The 16,368-nt window shown below is 54.3% G+C and overlaps 1 protein-coding gene across 2 annotated transcripts; it reads left to right on the top strand.

The window, feature by feature from the left end:
• The first annotated feature begins 2,931 nt into the window (after window positions 1–2,931).
• Window positions 2,932–9,898, top strand: LOC124501622 (keratin, type II cuticular Hb5). Of its 2 annotated transcripts, none has more exons than XM_047065969.1 (9): window positions 2,932–3,351; window positions 5,589–5,797; window positions 6,383–6,443; window positions 6,573–6,668; window positions 7,358–7,522; window positions 7,784–7,909; window positions 8,331–8,551; window positions 9,271–9,302; window positions 9,705–9,898. In XM_047065969.1, exons 1-9 carry the CDS (start codon window positions 2,932–2,934, stop codon window positions 9,896–9,898), a joined length of 1,524 nt encoding a protein of 507 aa, XP_046921925.1. The 2 variants fall into 2 exon arrangements, with proteins under 2 accessions (XP_046921925.1, XP_046921926.1); XM_047065970.1 differs by having other exon boundaries at window positions 9,271–9,306; window positions 9,712–9,898.
• Window positions 9,899–16,368: the final 6,470 nt, after the last annotated feature.

Raw genomic sequence — 16,368 nt, 5'->3', positions numbered from 1 at the left:
GTTGCAAGAGAGATGTGGGTTATTAAGTGCACATTCCCGACACTGGGTGTGGCCTTCAAAAGATATGGGAGCAGGCGGGGACAGGACCAAAGAGGGGGATGAATGACAGCACCCAAGACAAATGGGTGTGGAAGGAGATAATTGGAGTTACCTGGGAAGCCCTGGAAACGGCATTTTACAAGCTGTCTGCTGAGACAGGAGGAGAAATCACAGCCTCCCTCTGACTAGTTCACAAAGGCTTCCTGGAAGAGGTGGCCAGCCATTTAGGAACATTCCAGGGAAAGGTGTGACCAGAGAGGAGGCTTGGGAACCTATAGGGCTCAGTGGCAGTAAAAGAGAAGGAGGCCAGTGAAGGGAGGTCGACCCTCACCCCAGAGCTGGTCCCATAAGCAGAGGTGGTCATGGGTAATGAGTAGAACCAGGCATGGGTCTATGGCTTCTCTGTCCCTTTCTTGGTAGAACCAGACAGCAAAGACCCAGGTCCCATGGGTCTACGTAACCCCCCTCCAACCGGGGCAGCTGTGTCAGACTGGCCTGGTGGCTCCAGTCCAAATCACCATGCAGACAGACTTCTCCAGCAGCCCCGACCAGCCCTGGGCTCGGCTGCCAGCTACAGCAATGCAAACTTCGCCCAGTTCCCATGCACACATCCCTATGCCAGGCTGGAGCCTAGCCTCACTCCTGAAACACTCAAGCCCTTGTTCCCCACGTCTCCTGAGTCCCCCAGCATCCCCTTCCCCATCCTCAGTGCCCAGGCCCAATTTGAGGTGGAGGTTTGGGAGGGGTGTGTGTGTGTGTGTGTGTGTGTGTGTGTGTGTGTGTTGGAGGCATGGGGAGCAGCTGACTCAGGAGCCTCCCTCTGGGACAAAGCCTCCACTCCCTCCTGTCCCCCTGCCCCCATGGAGAGGCAGAAATGGATCTAGGTCCATCCTTTTCAACAAGCTGAAGGAGAGTAGAGGCTTACTAGAGTTGAGAAGAGTTTTGTGGGCTTTCCAAGCTGGCTGAGCAGAAAGTCTACCCACCTTCCACCTCCCACACCTGCCCATCCTCCCTCCCCCTGGCCCCCCACCATGTTCAAAGGGCCCAAACCCTTTTTGGCCTACACACCAGATCCAGGTCTACACAGCAGGCAGTCAGGAGCTTACTGTCCAAGGTGCCAGAATACATCCCTGGACCCAGGACAGCAGCACCCCCACTAAGGGGTGGGAATCAGCCCCTGAACTCCTCTCTCCGCCCCCAGACTCCACCTCCAATTTTTATACTAGTGAAATCAGGTTAAAGGAAACATTAAAAGCAGCCTTGAAAGGGTAAAGAAGTCATAAATGTGCAGAGGAGGTGAAGACCATGGGTGGGGCAGGAAGTACACCCACTCTCTGCTGGGTGCAGGGGTGTGGTAGGGGCATTCCCGATGGGAAGCAAATCTGAAGATCCTCTGGGGCCAGCCGGTAAGGCTGCCTGCTCCTCCCCACCAGCTGCCCAAAGTCTCTCTGCCCTCCTGAAAGAACACATGGGGGGTGTGGAGATAAAGGGCAATCAGCCTGGTCCTGGGTAAAGACTTGCGGCTGGGGCGGGGGGGGGGGGGGGGGGGGGGGGAATCTGTGGAGATGAGAGCAGGCCCAGGACAGACCTTCAGGCACCTGAGGGAGGATGCAGGCAGTGGCAATGATTGGCTCTGGGAGGCTCCCTGGAGGGGTTGCCCCCCCCACCGAGGAAATTCCTCTGCCCTTCTTCTAGAAGCTCCTAACACCTCGGGTGCCTAGCTGACCTCCCTGGGGGCAAAGACCACATCCCCCAGCTTTGTGCTCAATGAACCTTAAAAGAATAGCAATCATTATCCTAATAAGTGGCTCCAGGATAAACAGGAAACAGGGACAATAGGAGGAGCTAGGCTCCACAGCCCCGGGAGCCAGTAATCACGATGTCCTCTGAACAGAAAAAAGCCTCTTTCCTGCCCCCATCTCTAAAGGTTTCTCTAGGGATGACAGTGACAAGATGCGCCCCTCCTCTGGCTGGTAGTCTTGGCAGGAAGAGAGACTCAGAGAACCCGTTTCTTCTTAAAGAGCCAAGAGGAGGTGCCCAAAGCAAGTTCGCAGAAGCCAGGTTATCCCAGGACTGGCTTCTTCCCTCCTTGCCGTCCCTTGGGAGAAAGTGGCTAAGAGGAAACGTTCCCCATTATCCGCAAGTGGCCATTATTGTGGCCACTGAGAGTTGAGTGGTTTGCAAATTGCTGGGTGAGAAGCGAAGGCTCTGAAACAGAGCCTCTGGGCTGGAATCCAGAAGGTTCTAAGAGACCATGTGCTCTAGCCCTCTGTCCTGCAGGGAGCATGGTCAAAACGGTCCCACGGATCTGAACCACCTTCCAGGCAATCACGCCTGGGTGGGTTCGACTTGCCCGATCCATCACAGTGATTTACTTGAGAACGTGTCCTCCGTGGAGCCCGGAAGGACAGAGGTAATGCGTTCGCGGGATCTCGCCCCAGCTGGGGCCCTAGACCTCCCCCACTTGAGACAGTGGCCACGGCCTCGACCCCAACGCCAGTCACCTCAGACAGTTATGGAGTTCAAATCCGTCTCCAAGTGTGGGTTGGGGCCATCTGAGACTGAGAGAAAATTAATTACTTAATGTACGTAAACGAGCTTTGAAGATGAAAAGTGCAAACACAGTGTCCCTAATAACATCTTCAATACTTTTACGGAGGCCCCGAGTCGCCGCTGAGCTCACCTTTAAGATGAGTCTTTGGGGAGTTGCTGGCAAACTCCCCAAGCCAATAAACAACATAAAATGGCTTTTCACTCCTTTTATGCAGCCAACCCCAGCTCTCCCCACCAATAAAAGGACCAGGGAGGATCAGAGAGGCCAGAGGATCCTAAGCAGCGCACCGAAGACTTCGCTCATTCCCGCGGCACTCAGCCTCTGCTCAGACCCGCACGATGTCCTGCCGCTCCTACCGGATCAGCCCAGGATGTGGGGTCACCAGGACCTTCAGCTCCTGCTCGGCTGTGGCCCCCAAAACTGGCAACCGCTGCTGCATCAGCGCGGCACCCTACCGAGGGGTGTCCTGCTACCGGGGGCTGACGGGCTTCGGCAGCCGCAGCCTCTCCAACCTGGGCTCCTGCGGGCCCCGCATGGCCGTGGGCGGCTTCCGCGCCGGCTCCTGCAGCCGCAGCTTCGGCTACCGCTCCGGCGGCGTGTGCGGGCCCAGCCCGCCCTGCATCACCACCGTGTCGGTCAACGAGAGCCTCCTCACGCCCCTCAACCTGGAGATCGACCCCAATGCTCAGTGCGTGAAGCATGAGGAGAAGGAGCAGATCAAGTGTCTCAACAACCGGTTCGCTGCCTTCATCGACAAGGTCAGTGAGGCCTGGGATGATGATCCAGAGAAGGCCCTGGCCTGCCCTCCCCTCGGGAAGGTCCCCGTGTGTTGGGGAGACAGCATGGAGCCAGGTTTGAGACAGAGGGAGAGAATTGCAGGCCAACATAGGCAAAGGATTGGTTTCTGTCTCTTAATTCCAACAAAGTGCAACCGAGGGCCCGGTGTGGTCCAGAAACGGAGTCTGTGATCTAAAGTGTGTGTGTGCTTCTGGAGACGAGACAACACAGGAATATCAGAGGTGCCCCTTCAAAACTGGATTGGGCACTGGCTGCTGCAAGAGTGGGAGAAAAGGGGGAGAGTTAAAGAGTAAAAGGCATATGGCTCCCCGCCAGGCAGCTCAGGGGAAGTGGGGGCGGGGGCACGGCTCGCAGCCACGCCACCTCCCTATCTTTGCTCTGCCCCTCGGCAGCGTGAGACCTCGGGCTAGTGACTTGTCTGGATAACAGAACCAGCCTCACGTGCTTGTTGTGAGCATTGATGGGTTCGTGCTTGAAAAACGCTGGCACGTAGTAGGTGCTCAATTAACATTCGCTGTTAGCATTATTCTCCCAGGACGATAGTGGACGAGGGGGTGTGACACTTAACCAGCCAAGGTTGGCACAGCCGCCTTCATGGATGGAGGGCTGGGAATGTGGAAGAGGGGCACCAAGGCTGGTGGGAGGAACCCCACAGATGCCATGAGGCTGCCTCCCAAGAAAGCCACCCATGCGCCTCCCTTTGTGCTGGCCCCTCTGTCCATGCGGACTCACTCTGGCAGAACAGATGGGACCCAGCTCTGGGGTTGGAGTCAGGGGATCTTAGTGAGTTTAGTTCATCCTCAGAATGACCCAGTGGGGTAGGTATTATTATCTCCATTTTGCTTAATGTTTGTTTATTTTGAGAGAGAGAGCATGCTCAGGCAGGGGAGGGACATAGAGAGAGGGAAAGAGAGAGAATCCCAAGCAGGCTGCGCACTGTCAGCACACAGCCCAACGTGGGGCTCGAGCCCACAAACCATGAGATCATGACCTGAGTTGAAACCAAGAGTCGGATGCTTAAGCAACTGAGCCACGCAGACACCCCTTCATTTTTTTTTTTAAATATCAAATTGAAGCTGAGACAGTTTAGAGGAGCTGCTTAGGCATACTATGGTGGGGCAGGCAAAGGAGACTCCAGAGACAGCAGACCCCGACTCTCACTTACCTTTGTGGGGCAATGAGCTAGGCATCCCAGTGTCCCCCATCTGTACTAGAAGGGTTATAATATCTGCCCCCCCCCGAAGTGTTGTGAGAATGGAATGTAATTGATAGATGGGTAGATAGAGACCGATAGAGATACATACACAGTTGACCCTTGAACAGCACGGGTCGCAACTGAATAGATCCACTTATAAGAGGATTTTTTCTGGTAAATACAGTGCAGTGCTGTAAATGTATTTTCTCTTCCTTGTGATTTTCTTAGTAACGTGTTTTCTCTAGCTTACTTTGTCGGGTGAATACAATATTTAATACAGAAACAAAATACAGGTTACTCGACTATTTCTGTTAGCAGTAAGGCTTCCCGTCAAACAGGAGGCTAATAGTAGTTAAGTTTTAGGGGAGTCAAAAGTTATATGCAAATTTTCAACTGTGTGGGGGCGGGGAGGGGAGGTGTCAGTGCCCCTAACCCCTGCATTGTTCCAGGTCGACTGTAGATATAGACAGGTATGTGCGTGTGTGTGTGTGTGTGTGTGTGTGTGTGTGTGTGTATCTTAGCATGGGCCCTAGCACCACACACTAAACTTTCAATAAGTGTTGCATAAATTAATAAATGAGGAACTGCTAATTATAGTCATGGTTAAATTAGTTGAGCATTTACCATGTGTCAAAAATGTTCTAAGCACTTTGCATGTATTAACTTGTTCAGTCTTTACAACTCTAAGGGAGGCACTATTATCATCTCTGGTTTAGAAATGAGAAAACAAAGCCCCAAAAGGTTAGACGACCTGCCCACTTAAAGTGGCAGACCTGGACTTGAACCAGACCTCTGGCCTCAAGCCCCAGGGCGCTTTCGCCCACACCCACAGTGCCTCCTGGAGGCCGGGAGCAGGTCCCCTTGAGTCACAGAGACTCAATCCCATGCTTGGCCCTTGGCTGGCCCTGGCTATTCAGTGAGGACCAAGGGCAGAAAGATCGCCAGGGCACCAGGCACCTCCTGGGTTCCCCCTGAGTCCCATCCTCACACCCTGGGCGGCAGGTGCGCTTCCTGGAGCAGCAGAACAAGCTTCTGGAGACCAAGTGGCAGTTCTACCAGAACCAGCGCTGCTGTGAGAGCAACATGGAGCCCCTGTTCAATGGCTACATCGAGACGCTGAGGCGGGAGGCCGAGTGCGTGGAGGCCGACAGCGGGAGGCTGGCCTCGGAGCTCAACCACGTGCAGGAGGTGCTGGAGGGCTACAAGAAGAAGTGAGTGCGGCCGGGCTGGGGGAACACAGGGAGAGTAGGAAGGCTCCATCCTCAACCTTCTTGAAGCAGCTTAAGAATCCTGCCTGTCTAGCAGCAGGGGCTGCCTGGAACCCGAGGAAGGGACTGTCTGGGGCGGGGCCTGGGTTTCTTCCGATTCTTTGGCCCCACTCTACACCTTGGAAGCCCTGTGGAGCTTAGAGCTGCTTTCACGGGGAGTGAGGAGAGGAAACCCAATGGAGTTCTACAGTTTTCTGTGCTCCTACCCGGCCCAGCTGGCGTTATGATGTTCGCTCTGTGTTCTCACTGCCCAGGGCACTGGCTCTCTTTGGCTCTTGGATTCACAGAGGGAACAGAGTACGCATTCCCTGATCTCATCCCAGACACAGCAGGACTGGGATGGATTGAGCCAGGCTGGGACAAGGGTTAGCCCAAGTGAAATAATGCACAAACTAGACCATGGAAAGGAAAAGATAACATTCACAGGGACAATCCCTTTTGGGCCCTGGAAGAGCCTGCCTGGAAGCTGGGATAGTATCCAAGCCCCAACCCCTCAGCTGTGACCCCTCTCTACCCTCCCAAACCCAGGTATGAAGAGGAGGTGGCTCTGAGAGCCACGGCAGAGAACGAGTTCGTGGTTCTGAAGAAGGTGAGGGGGCTGATCATGGGGCAGGGAGGGAGGGGGACCCATCTGGCCAGCCTCCGTCGGGGCACGGTCACCACACTGACTGCAGAGGCCTCCCCCACACACACGCCCTCCCTTTCCCTCCACCACCAGGACGTGGACTGCGCCTACCTGCGGAAATCAGACCTGGAGGCCAATGTGGAGGCGTTGGTGGAGGAGTCTAGCTTCCTGAAGCGCCTCTACGATGAGGTAAGGGGGCCCCTACCGACCAGCCAGGGCAGGTAGAGGGGAGGTGGGGGACCTGAGAAAGAGGGGAGACAGTGCACCGTGTGCACGTGTTTTCCCGATGTGGGTGATGTAAGCACGAGAAAACATGCACACACATCCGAGAGAGCCACGTTGCACGGCTGTGACAGACACGGGTATGTATGTACCCAGGGAGAGCCTGGCACGCGTGTTTCAGGGCCGAGGAGAGTGTGTGCGTGCTTGGGCTTCTCCACATCTGTGGAGTTGTTGTGTGCCCGCGTGCTGGTCTGGGGGTGTGTCAGTCTGTACGTGGATATGAAAGTACATATGTGAGGGTGGCGGTCAGGGTGGGTCTCCGGTTAGAGAGGGGGTCTTAATGAATGGACAGATCACTGGTCTCGGGGTTTACCCAGCAGGTGACTTTGAGTCAGGTCTTTTCCACATGCTGGGCTTCAGTTTTCCCATTTGTTAAGTCAGGGGCTGTCCCCAGCTCCTCTTTGGGGCCCCTCCCAGCTTTCTTGTTTTATGACGTACCTGTGTGTGAATGAAGGGGGGAAAGGGAAGCACGTGAGCAGGAGTCATGCAACATGCATGACCAGTGCCCCCTCCAGAGAGTGGACACTGCCCCTAGGGGTGGAGCCCATGGCCCAGACCAAGCACCAGACCCAAACGCATTGACTGTTGGCCCCCAGGAGCTCCAGGTTCTCCATGCCCACATCTCAGACACCTCGGTCATCGTCAAGATGGACAACAGCCGGGACCTGAACATGGACTGCGTTGTGGCCGAGATCAAGGCTCAGTACGACGACATCGCCAGCCGCAGCCGGGCTGAGGCCGAGTCCTGGTACCGCAGCAAGGTGAGGGGCAGAGGACACCTGCCTTCTGGACGTGACAGTGGGCAGGATGCCAGATATATATTAAAGAAGGCCTCTGTTGTCTGGGGATTTTGATTTGTAGGGATGGTAAGAGGACAGACATCTCTCAGTTTGGATGGCAGAGCAGGGCTGCCATGTATAGTTGCACAGGCTGAGCACTGTACAACCTACCAACCATCTGTGGTGTCTGAATGGGTGGGAACCTCCATCCTGAGCCTCAGGAGCACCTCTGCTTCCCCCCAGTGCGAGGAGATGAAGGCCACGGTGATCCGGCACGGGGAGACCCTGCGCCGCACCAAGGAGGAGATGAACGAGCTGAACCGCATGATCCAGAGGCTGACCGCTGAGATCGAGAATGCCAAGTGTCAGGTATGGTACGAGAGGGTTGGGGGGGTGGGGTGAGGGGGTGTAGATCACAGTCTGCACAGGCAGACTGCAGCACCAGGCACCTTGCCCCCAGGAGGGCAAAAGCCTGGCCCAAATGAGGCCTCACAGCGTGCCTGTGAGGAAGCAGGGACCCAACCAAATCACACGGCACTTGAAGCGGGAGAAGCCATATCACTGATGTCACCCCCCCTCCCCTTGGCCACTCAGCAACCACCACCAGGAAGAGAAGGTGAAAGCTCCCATCTCCTTCCTCATGTCCAAGGTCTCATTAAATACCTGGTCGTACGTAGTTAGCCTAACTTCTCTCTGGACCCTGCTCTCCTTGCCCCCGCTCCCTCAGTCCAGGTGAGCCGAGCTGCGCCTTCTCTGTCTCATCCTTGCCCTCACATCTCCTTCCTCATAGCGGGCCAAGCTGGAGGCCGCCGTGGCCGAGGCAGAGCAGCAGGGCGAGGCGGCCCTGAGCGACGCCCGCTGCAAGCTGGCCGAGCTGGAGGCCGCCCTGCAGAAGGCCAAGCAGGACATGGCCTGCCTGCTCAAGGAGTACCAGGAGGTGATGAACTCCAAGCTGGGCCTGGACATCGAGATCGCCACCTACAGGCGGCTGCTGGAGGGCGAGGAACACAGGTAGGGCTAAGGAGGATCTGGCCCATAGGAGGCCCGGGTCCCCTGGGAGGGGGCTTCCCTCAGCCCAAGTGTGAGCTACATCTCTACCCACTGCTAGGACAGCTCAAGCTTTGAGAATAGTCATAATTTATCAGACACTTACTATGCGTCGGCCTGTGCTAAGTGCCCCTTGTAATCTTCACAATCCAATGAGGTAGGTGTCACTTTTCACATCCAAAGACAAGGAAATAAGGCTCAGCGTGCAGTGACTTCCTCGTGGCCACAGGTAATAAGTGCAAGAGGCAGGACGTGTGGCCAAGTCACGTGCCTCTCAAACCCAATTTTTCCAGAAGCTTCCTACACGGGGCTCAGGCACCATAAGGACAATGCACTCCGTATGTACTAGCTCTTCACTGGCACAAAGCCCTTCCACACACACTGCTGCATCTGATTGGACTCTCCTTCCTGTGAGCCTGACCAGCACTAAGGGTGCGGGGTCGCTCAGACTGGCGGCAGCCGGCAGAGTTCATCATGGCGCCCACCTCTGCTGGAAATCAGAAGGCCTTGTCTCTGTGCTCAGAGAACGGTTAGAGAGAGAAGGTGATTGCGAAACGCAGACTGTGGGGAGCCCCCCCTGCCTCTCGGGGGGGCAGGATCCGGACACAGGAGGGCCTTCTCTGTCCCTGCCTCAAGGACTCCAGCTCCGTGTCCAGAACTCACCGAGTTTTCTTTCCCCACAGGCTGTGTGAAGGTGTGGGCTCCGTGAATGTCTGTAAGTATCTGCTTGAACATCCTCCAAAAAAATGGCTTTGTGAACGGGCAAAGCTGAACCTGGAATGCTTTCCCGACAGGGAAGGGGTTGTCTCTTCCTAGGGCTCCTCACTAGGGAGCTCCTCCGGAGTTAAGGATGGACGCATTGAGCGCCCTCAACTGGTGGCGATGTGAACTGCAAGCCATGGAAATAGGGCCGGGCAGCTTTGCCCCTCTGGGTGGGGGTCCTTGCTTCCTCCCTGTCCCAGCCCCCTAGAAGGACTGAGATGCTGAGAGGAGCCGGACCTCAGTCATTAACCAGTAAACTTCTTTCTGGAGGAGGAAGCTCCTGCTATGCGGAAGTCCCTTCGTTGGTGAGGTCAGGGCAGGCCACTCACTCTCTGTGTCCCCTCTGTCCCCACAGGCGTCAGCAGCTCCCGTGGCGGAGTCTCCTGCGGGGGCCTCACATGCAGCACCACCCCGGGGCGCCATATTGCCTCTGGCCCCGTGGCCACCGGAGGCAGCATCACGGTGATGGCGCCCGACTCCTGTGCCCCCTGCCAGCCCCGCTCCGCCAGCTTCAGCTGCGGGAGCAGCCGGTCTGTCCGCTTTGCGTAGAGTCCCCGGCCGCCTGCGTTCTCTTCCCCGGAGCGCGGGATGGTGTGTGAATGGAAATCGTGTGCTTGCTTCCGGAATCTTCCACATGTTCCTACAGAGGGAAAGACCCTCGGCCGCGCTCTGCCACCTGCTCGTTTTAGGGAGTTGTTTCCTGGTTCTCCTCCGGCCTTCAGTTAGAGAGTCATTCCCAGCCCTTCCCATACCTCCAATCTGATTCCAAAATACCCCGGGGCCAAACCACCCGTATTATTCTCCGACCTCTATGGGACACTACCAATCACCCAGGGTGGCTGGACTTCATGGGAGCTTGACCTTCCCCTGAGACAAGGAGTGAGCCTAACATCCAGCCAAGTGTCCCACAACCTGAGAATCTGAGACCAAGTTCTCCCTCCCAGCAGCTACCCCCTCCTGGCAGGGAGGTCTGCGGGAAGCACTTGCCCCAAGGGTTATTTCCCTTTGAGTCTTGCTTGTCTCTCTAACTGACTGCCTTCTTCGGGTTAACCTGTCCCAGCCAAACTCCTCAGGGGACCTCCCGGTTGAGGGGCCCATTACAGAGGGGAAATCTTTTTGACTTGGGACAGGTCTTGCTATTCATTGCACCTGTATACATTTCAAAGAAAACTCCAGGGTTGTTCCAGATCTCCCCCTGCCGGTGCAGGAGGGGGTCTGTACAATGCAGAGCCGGTGGGATGGAGAAGGTGAGGCCACTTCCTGAGTCTCCCTCTTGTTACGACTGTCTGTGGGTGCCTTGCCTTCTGGGTTGTCTCAGCCTGTGTTTCAATAAATGCTGCTTCCATGCAAGGATATGTAGTCTTGAGAATGACAGTGACTCTGCCCCACCCCCACCCGGGAGACAGCCCGGTCTCCAGGGGGCCAATCCTTTCCAGCCCCAGAGCAACGTTTCCCTAGCCCTCCAGTGATTTTGCCTCTTCTCCTCCACTTCCACAGCCTGATCCCAGCTCATTCCTCCTCAGTCCAGTCAGGCCTGGACCACAGCTCCGGCTCCCCCCCTTGGCCTTTTGCTCTCTGCCCCCACCCACCAGGCCCCCAGCAGCGAGAATCCCACCCCAAATTCATTGTTCTCACCTCCCGCCACCTGGTTCAGACCACTTCCCAGCATGCATTTGTGATCCTTCTGCTAAGCGCAGGCTCCCTCTTTCTCCTCTTTCCACACCTGCTCCTCAGCCCTGGGCAACCTGGCCCTTCCCAGTGCTAATCTTCCCAGATGCCAGCTCCATCCCACAGAGACAAGCCCACCCTCTAAGCCACCCCTGACCATCCTACCTGGACACAGAGGCCATCCCACACCTCTCCTCCCTTTGCCCAGTGCTCTCTGCTCTCGCCCTTTCTACCCTCCATCCCCCACACACCACCCTCCTACCCCTGCCCCACACCGTCTCCCACTCCGAGGATGTCTGGTTCTGACTTTGTGGCTCAGGGCCAGGGAGGTCACTGTGTGTATCTGGAGACTGGATCAAAAGTTCCTTGAGGGCAGGAAGGATCTCCTCCTAGCTCTGACCCCCAACTAAGTCCCAGGATGGGGCTCCAGGATATGTCAGGCCAGGGATGGTTGGATGAACTCAGGCAGCTGGTAGAACAGAAGCCATGTGGACTCACTTCCATGTCGCCATTAGGAAAACAGATTGGCTATCACCATACTCACCTGCCAGTCCCTCTGCTCCTCCACCCCCCAGTCTTTCCCTGGGAGGAGAAGTTGAGGCTCTGTGTGCTCTGACGAATGCTCACTTCAGACCCAAAGGGTTGCAGATCCACTGAGCAGGCGGCCGGCCCCTTCTGAGTACTCAGGCTGCTGCCGTCTGAAGTTTGCCCGCTGACACTGGGCAGGCCTCCTCCAAGTTTCCCACTGGCCTCCCTCCTTGCACTCACCTCCCTGGGCTTCATGGGCATGCTCATAACCACAACAGGGCAACGTTCAATGTAGGGCACATCATTCATCCACAGGAAAGGTTAAAACTCAGGGGCCGAAAATCAAAACCTGAGTGTGAACTCCGCCGTGTCTCAGTGAGACATCGGGCAGGAAGTGGCCCCCATGCTTTTTGCATCAGCCCCGGGGGTCTGTGCGATGAGCCCTCTCTGATCCTGTTAGCTCCTGTGGTTCTGGGTTACCCGAGTGAGTCTGTGCTTGGGGAAAACACCTTGATGTTACCATAGGTCTGGGCCAAGCATAACCAAGGTGCCAAATCTGATTAGCCCCAAAATGGGACATTATGCACTGAAAAAGTCAAACAGCCACAAACTAGGAGATATTAACAAGCTTTTTAATAAGTTTCTGTGCTTTGTGTGCAAAGACCAGTCAACTGACTCAGCCAGACAGAGCTGCCGGTGCTTATAAGAATGAAACCTCCCCTCCCCACCCCAGCCTTCCCTTGCAGCCAACAGCAAAAATGCCGAGCAAACTCCTCTAGTTCAAAGGATTCTGTGGCTCCCATAGCCCTATCCTGATAAAAGAACAAAGCAAAGGATATAATCAAAGGATTAAAGTTTTATTAGAAAAAAATTAAGAAACTCTTTTAAATGTTTATTTTATTTTTGAGAGAGAGAGAGAGAGAGAGGGAAGGTGGGAGGGGCAGAGAGAGAAGGAGACAGGATCAGAAGCAGGCTCCGCGCTGTCCGTGAAGAGCCCGATGCGGGACTTGAACCCATGAACCCTGAGATCATGACCTGAGCCAAAGACAGATGCTTAACTGACTGAGCTACCCAGGCACCCCCCCAAAAAAAATTTTTTAAGGAGAAGTCAAGTGGTCTGAAATCAAGAGATCAGGTAAATTCCAGAGGGAGTGGCCCAAACAATAAAGTTGGCCCATGTAGGTGATTCCAGAGTTCTTTCCTGGGCTCCTTTCCCCTCAAAACTCCAAAATCAGACCTTCTGTTTGTATTCTACTCTTATTCAAATAGTCAATGCCCCCTCCCCCCCAAATACAAGAGTCTCCAAAGGAAGATGGAAGTATGGATTATAGTCCTTTCCAAAAAAAGTCAGTCAGTTTGGGCTTTGGCGTTTCTCCTTTGCTCTCTGAGGCCACACGCTCTCTTCTGCCCAGTCTCAAACACCCTCCCCTTGCACCAGCCTCACAACACTCACTCCCAGGTCGGCTCCTTCCACCAGCCCAGTATCTCCAACTTCCCTGCTTTCGGTCTTTGGGATCCCAGGAAATACAGATGAGTGCTATCATTCACCTGAACGGAGGCACAGTGAGATATGTAAATTCACCACGTGATCAAGGAAATGGCTAAGTGTATCAGTCTTTGTAATGGACACTTGAAATGGCTATCGGGGAATTACCCCCTGTCCGCATCTGCATGCCACTGCCACGCTCTGGGAACGTGGACTCTTAGAAGACACTGTATTGAGTGTTTTGTTCATTGTAAACTAGAGCAGCGAGGACATCTAACGAGGTTCTGCTCTCTTGGGGTCGGGAGACTTGCACTGGGGAGAGGCTGAGTTCACAAGTGCCTCACACCACTTTGCTGCCCCTCCTCCAACCCTCACCACACCCCCTTTGGGCCCCCTGGAGATCCCTGCCCACTCCCACTTTGTTCAAAAACCAAAGGGTCCCCCAACAGGCCCACTCTTCCTCTCTTGGCACTGTTGGATGGGGGCGGTGAGAGGTGGGAGGTGGCAAGCCAGGAGATGGAGCGGGATAGACGCAGAACTCAGAAGAATGAGCTTTCGCATTAAAAACGGAGAAAACAGGGGCATCTGGGTGGCTCTGTCGGTTAAGGGTCCGACTTCGGCTCAGATCATGATCTCGCGGTTCATGGGTTCAAGCCCCACCTTGAGCTCTGTGCTGGCAGCTTGGAACCTGGAGCCTGCTTCGGATTCTGTGTCTCCGGATCTCTCTGCCCCTTCCCCACTCATACTCTGTCTCTCTCTCAAAAATAAGTAAACATTAAAAAAAATTTTTTTTTAATGGAGAAAACACCAGGGACACGAAAATGTGTACACAGGCCTCCACCACCACCACCAGAAAGGAAAGGCAGACCCCCGCTCCCACCCCCTGTTCTGCCACTTGGGACTCCTTTTCCTCCTCAGAGCAGATCTAGTGGCCCTTTGAACCTGATTTTACCTCCACTCAAACTTGGTGGGCCCCAGACCGTGGTGTGCCAGGGGGCAGCCCCTGCGGGACGCTCCAAGACCAGGAGGCAGAGGCTAGGGGAGCATATATATGTACTAAGAAAGATCTTGGTCCTCTCCGGGGCCCACGTGTGTCCCAGAGGACAGACTCTGAAGGCGTTAGAAGGACTGCGTTGCCCAGAGAACTGCTCCAAGGTTTTTCTATGTCTTAAGATCAAGTGTATATTCTTATGGCAAAATATCTTCTGCCCGGTCAGGCTGTATTTAAATCTTTTTTTTTTTAATCCCAAATAAAATAAAGTGGAAGAAGTAGAATTCTTCCTATAAATCAAATGAAAGAAACTTGTCCATCAGAAACCCCTCTCTCCACATCATCAGGGGGACATCCCTTGCATCAGAAGGGACTCCAAACAGACTTCCCCAGGTAGGACTTGTTGGGGACTGTCAGTTCAGGAAGAGGCCAGAGACCGAGTTCCCCAATCAATTGTCCCGTTCAGACCGTCAGGGAAAATGTCCTCTAACCAGAGGTCTGGATTTTATTTCTGGGTCCCCACATAATTAGCCTGTTATTAACTGCCCCATAATAAGATCTGTCCAAGATTCTTGGAGAGCAGACTATGAGAGTTGTTCCTACAGACGGTTCCAGGGGGTTCCTTTATTTTTTTTTTAATTTTTTTTTCAACGTTTATTTATTTTGGGGACAGAGAGAGACAGAGCATGAACGGGGGAGGGGCCGAGAGAGAGGGAGACACAGAATCGGAAACAGGCTCCAGGCTCTGAGCCATCAGCCCAGAGCCTGACGCGGGGCTCGAACTCACGGACCGCGAGATCGTGACCTGGCTGAAGTCGGACGCTTAACCGACTGCGCCACCCAGGCGCCCCCAGGGGGTTCCTTTAAGTCATCTTCGTGTCTTATTTCTGAAGGGTCTGACTAGCAAGTAGGATCAGTTAGAATGCCTCCTCCAGGAGTGTTGAGATAAGCCAAGACGCTTAGTCTAAAGGAACAACTGGGGGTAAGACAGTGGAGTATTGCAATATGAATATGAACTTTGACATTCCCTGAACCTCAGTTTGAATTCTGGACTAGCTGTGTGACCTTAGTAAAGTTGTTTCACTTCTTTGGGCCTTAACCTCCTTATCTATCAAATGATATACATGACCCATGAATGAAATACATATGCTGTGTGCCACTTAGCAGGTGCCTGTGGATAAAGGCTCCTGTCTCCTCCCCTCTTCTAGCTTTCCCTCCACCCCACCCAGGCCTGGGTGACTCAGATTGGCTCCGACCTTTTGGCAAAGTCAAAGGAGAAATGCAAAGAGATGACTCTGATCCTGTGAGAATCAGAGAGGAAGTCAGCTCCTCGATCAGAATTATCTGACCCTCTTCTTCTGTCTGCGCACACAAACCAATGGTTCTCAACTTTAGTTCCTACAGAAATCACCTGGGAGCTTGCTTAAATTCATATTCCTGGGCTCATCCCTAGAACTTCGGATTCAAGAGTTCTGGATGGAGCCCAGGATCTGCTTATTTAAGAAGTCCCCTCCACCCCTCACCCCCATCCCGGCGACCCTGATATATGTGGTGGTCTGTGGACCACATTTGCGGAAGCGTTGAAAAGGTCAAGGCTTTGAAGGGGGCTGGGAAAACCACAAAGGAGGCAGGCATTAATTTGTTTGCTGGGAGAAAACTTGTTGCCATCGATATTTAATCACGCACACACAAAGAAAGAAGGAGCCATAACAGGAATCACCCAAATACAAAAAAGGGAAAAAAAAAAATCCAAACTGCCAACCATAAACACCTCAGCTGTTAGCTTCAGTCAATCTTTCCATCCTGATGTACAAATAGCTGGGGGTCTCTCTGGGAACACACAATCTCTCAGAGTGTGAGGGGCCTCCCGGACCCCTAGTCCACTTCCCCTTTGCTCCCTCAGTGCTGAGGTGACATGCCCCGCCCCTCATCCGGGGGCAAAGCACAGGTGCACCTACCCATCGCCATTCTCCTACCTGGCTCCCTGCCCAGAGGGCCTTGGCGCACGGCCAGTACTTAGTAAGCAGACTTAGTAAAATGTTTGCTAACCTGAAATTAGCTGGGGAAGAAAGCGGCTGAGCATCTTATATCAAAAAGCCTTTACATGCCTTTCCTGGACCACAGGGAAGGGGGAATTAACAGAGGTGGCAGTAATGTTACACCCAGGGTTTGCACACAAAGAGTAAATCATAAATGCAATAGGAAGAAAACTGGAGAGACAGTCTGGGTTCCAGCCAGGAGAAATTACTAAACAGGCATGGGGGTCTGGGAGAGAAATGATTTTCCCCTCCTGCTCCCCACCCCTGCCCCTATCAGAGAGCGGCACCCGCCGGAGTCCCCTGCCCA

The sequence above is a fragment of the Lynx rufus genome, unplaced genomic scaffold (assembly GCF_022079265.1).
Source record: "Lynx rufus isolate CCGP_SWC_20201006 ecotype Redwood Valley unplaced genomic scaffold, mLynRuf1.p SCAF_7, whole genome shotgun sequence".
NCBI classification, from domain to species: Eukaryota; Metazoa; Chordata; class Mammalia; order Carnivora; family Felidae; genus Lynx; species Lynx rufus.
Note: the sequence above shows the minus strand (reverse complement) of the source record. Positions and strands in the feature narration are given on the sequence as shown.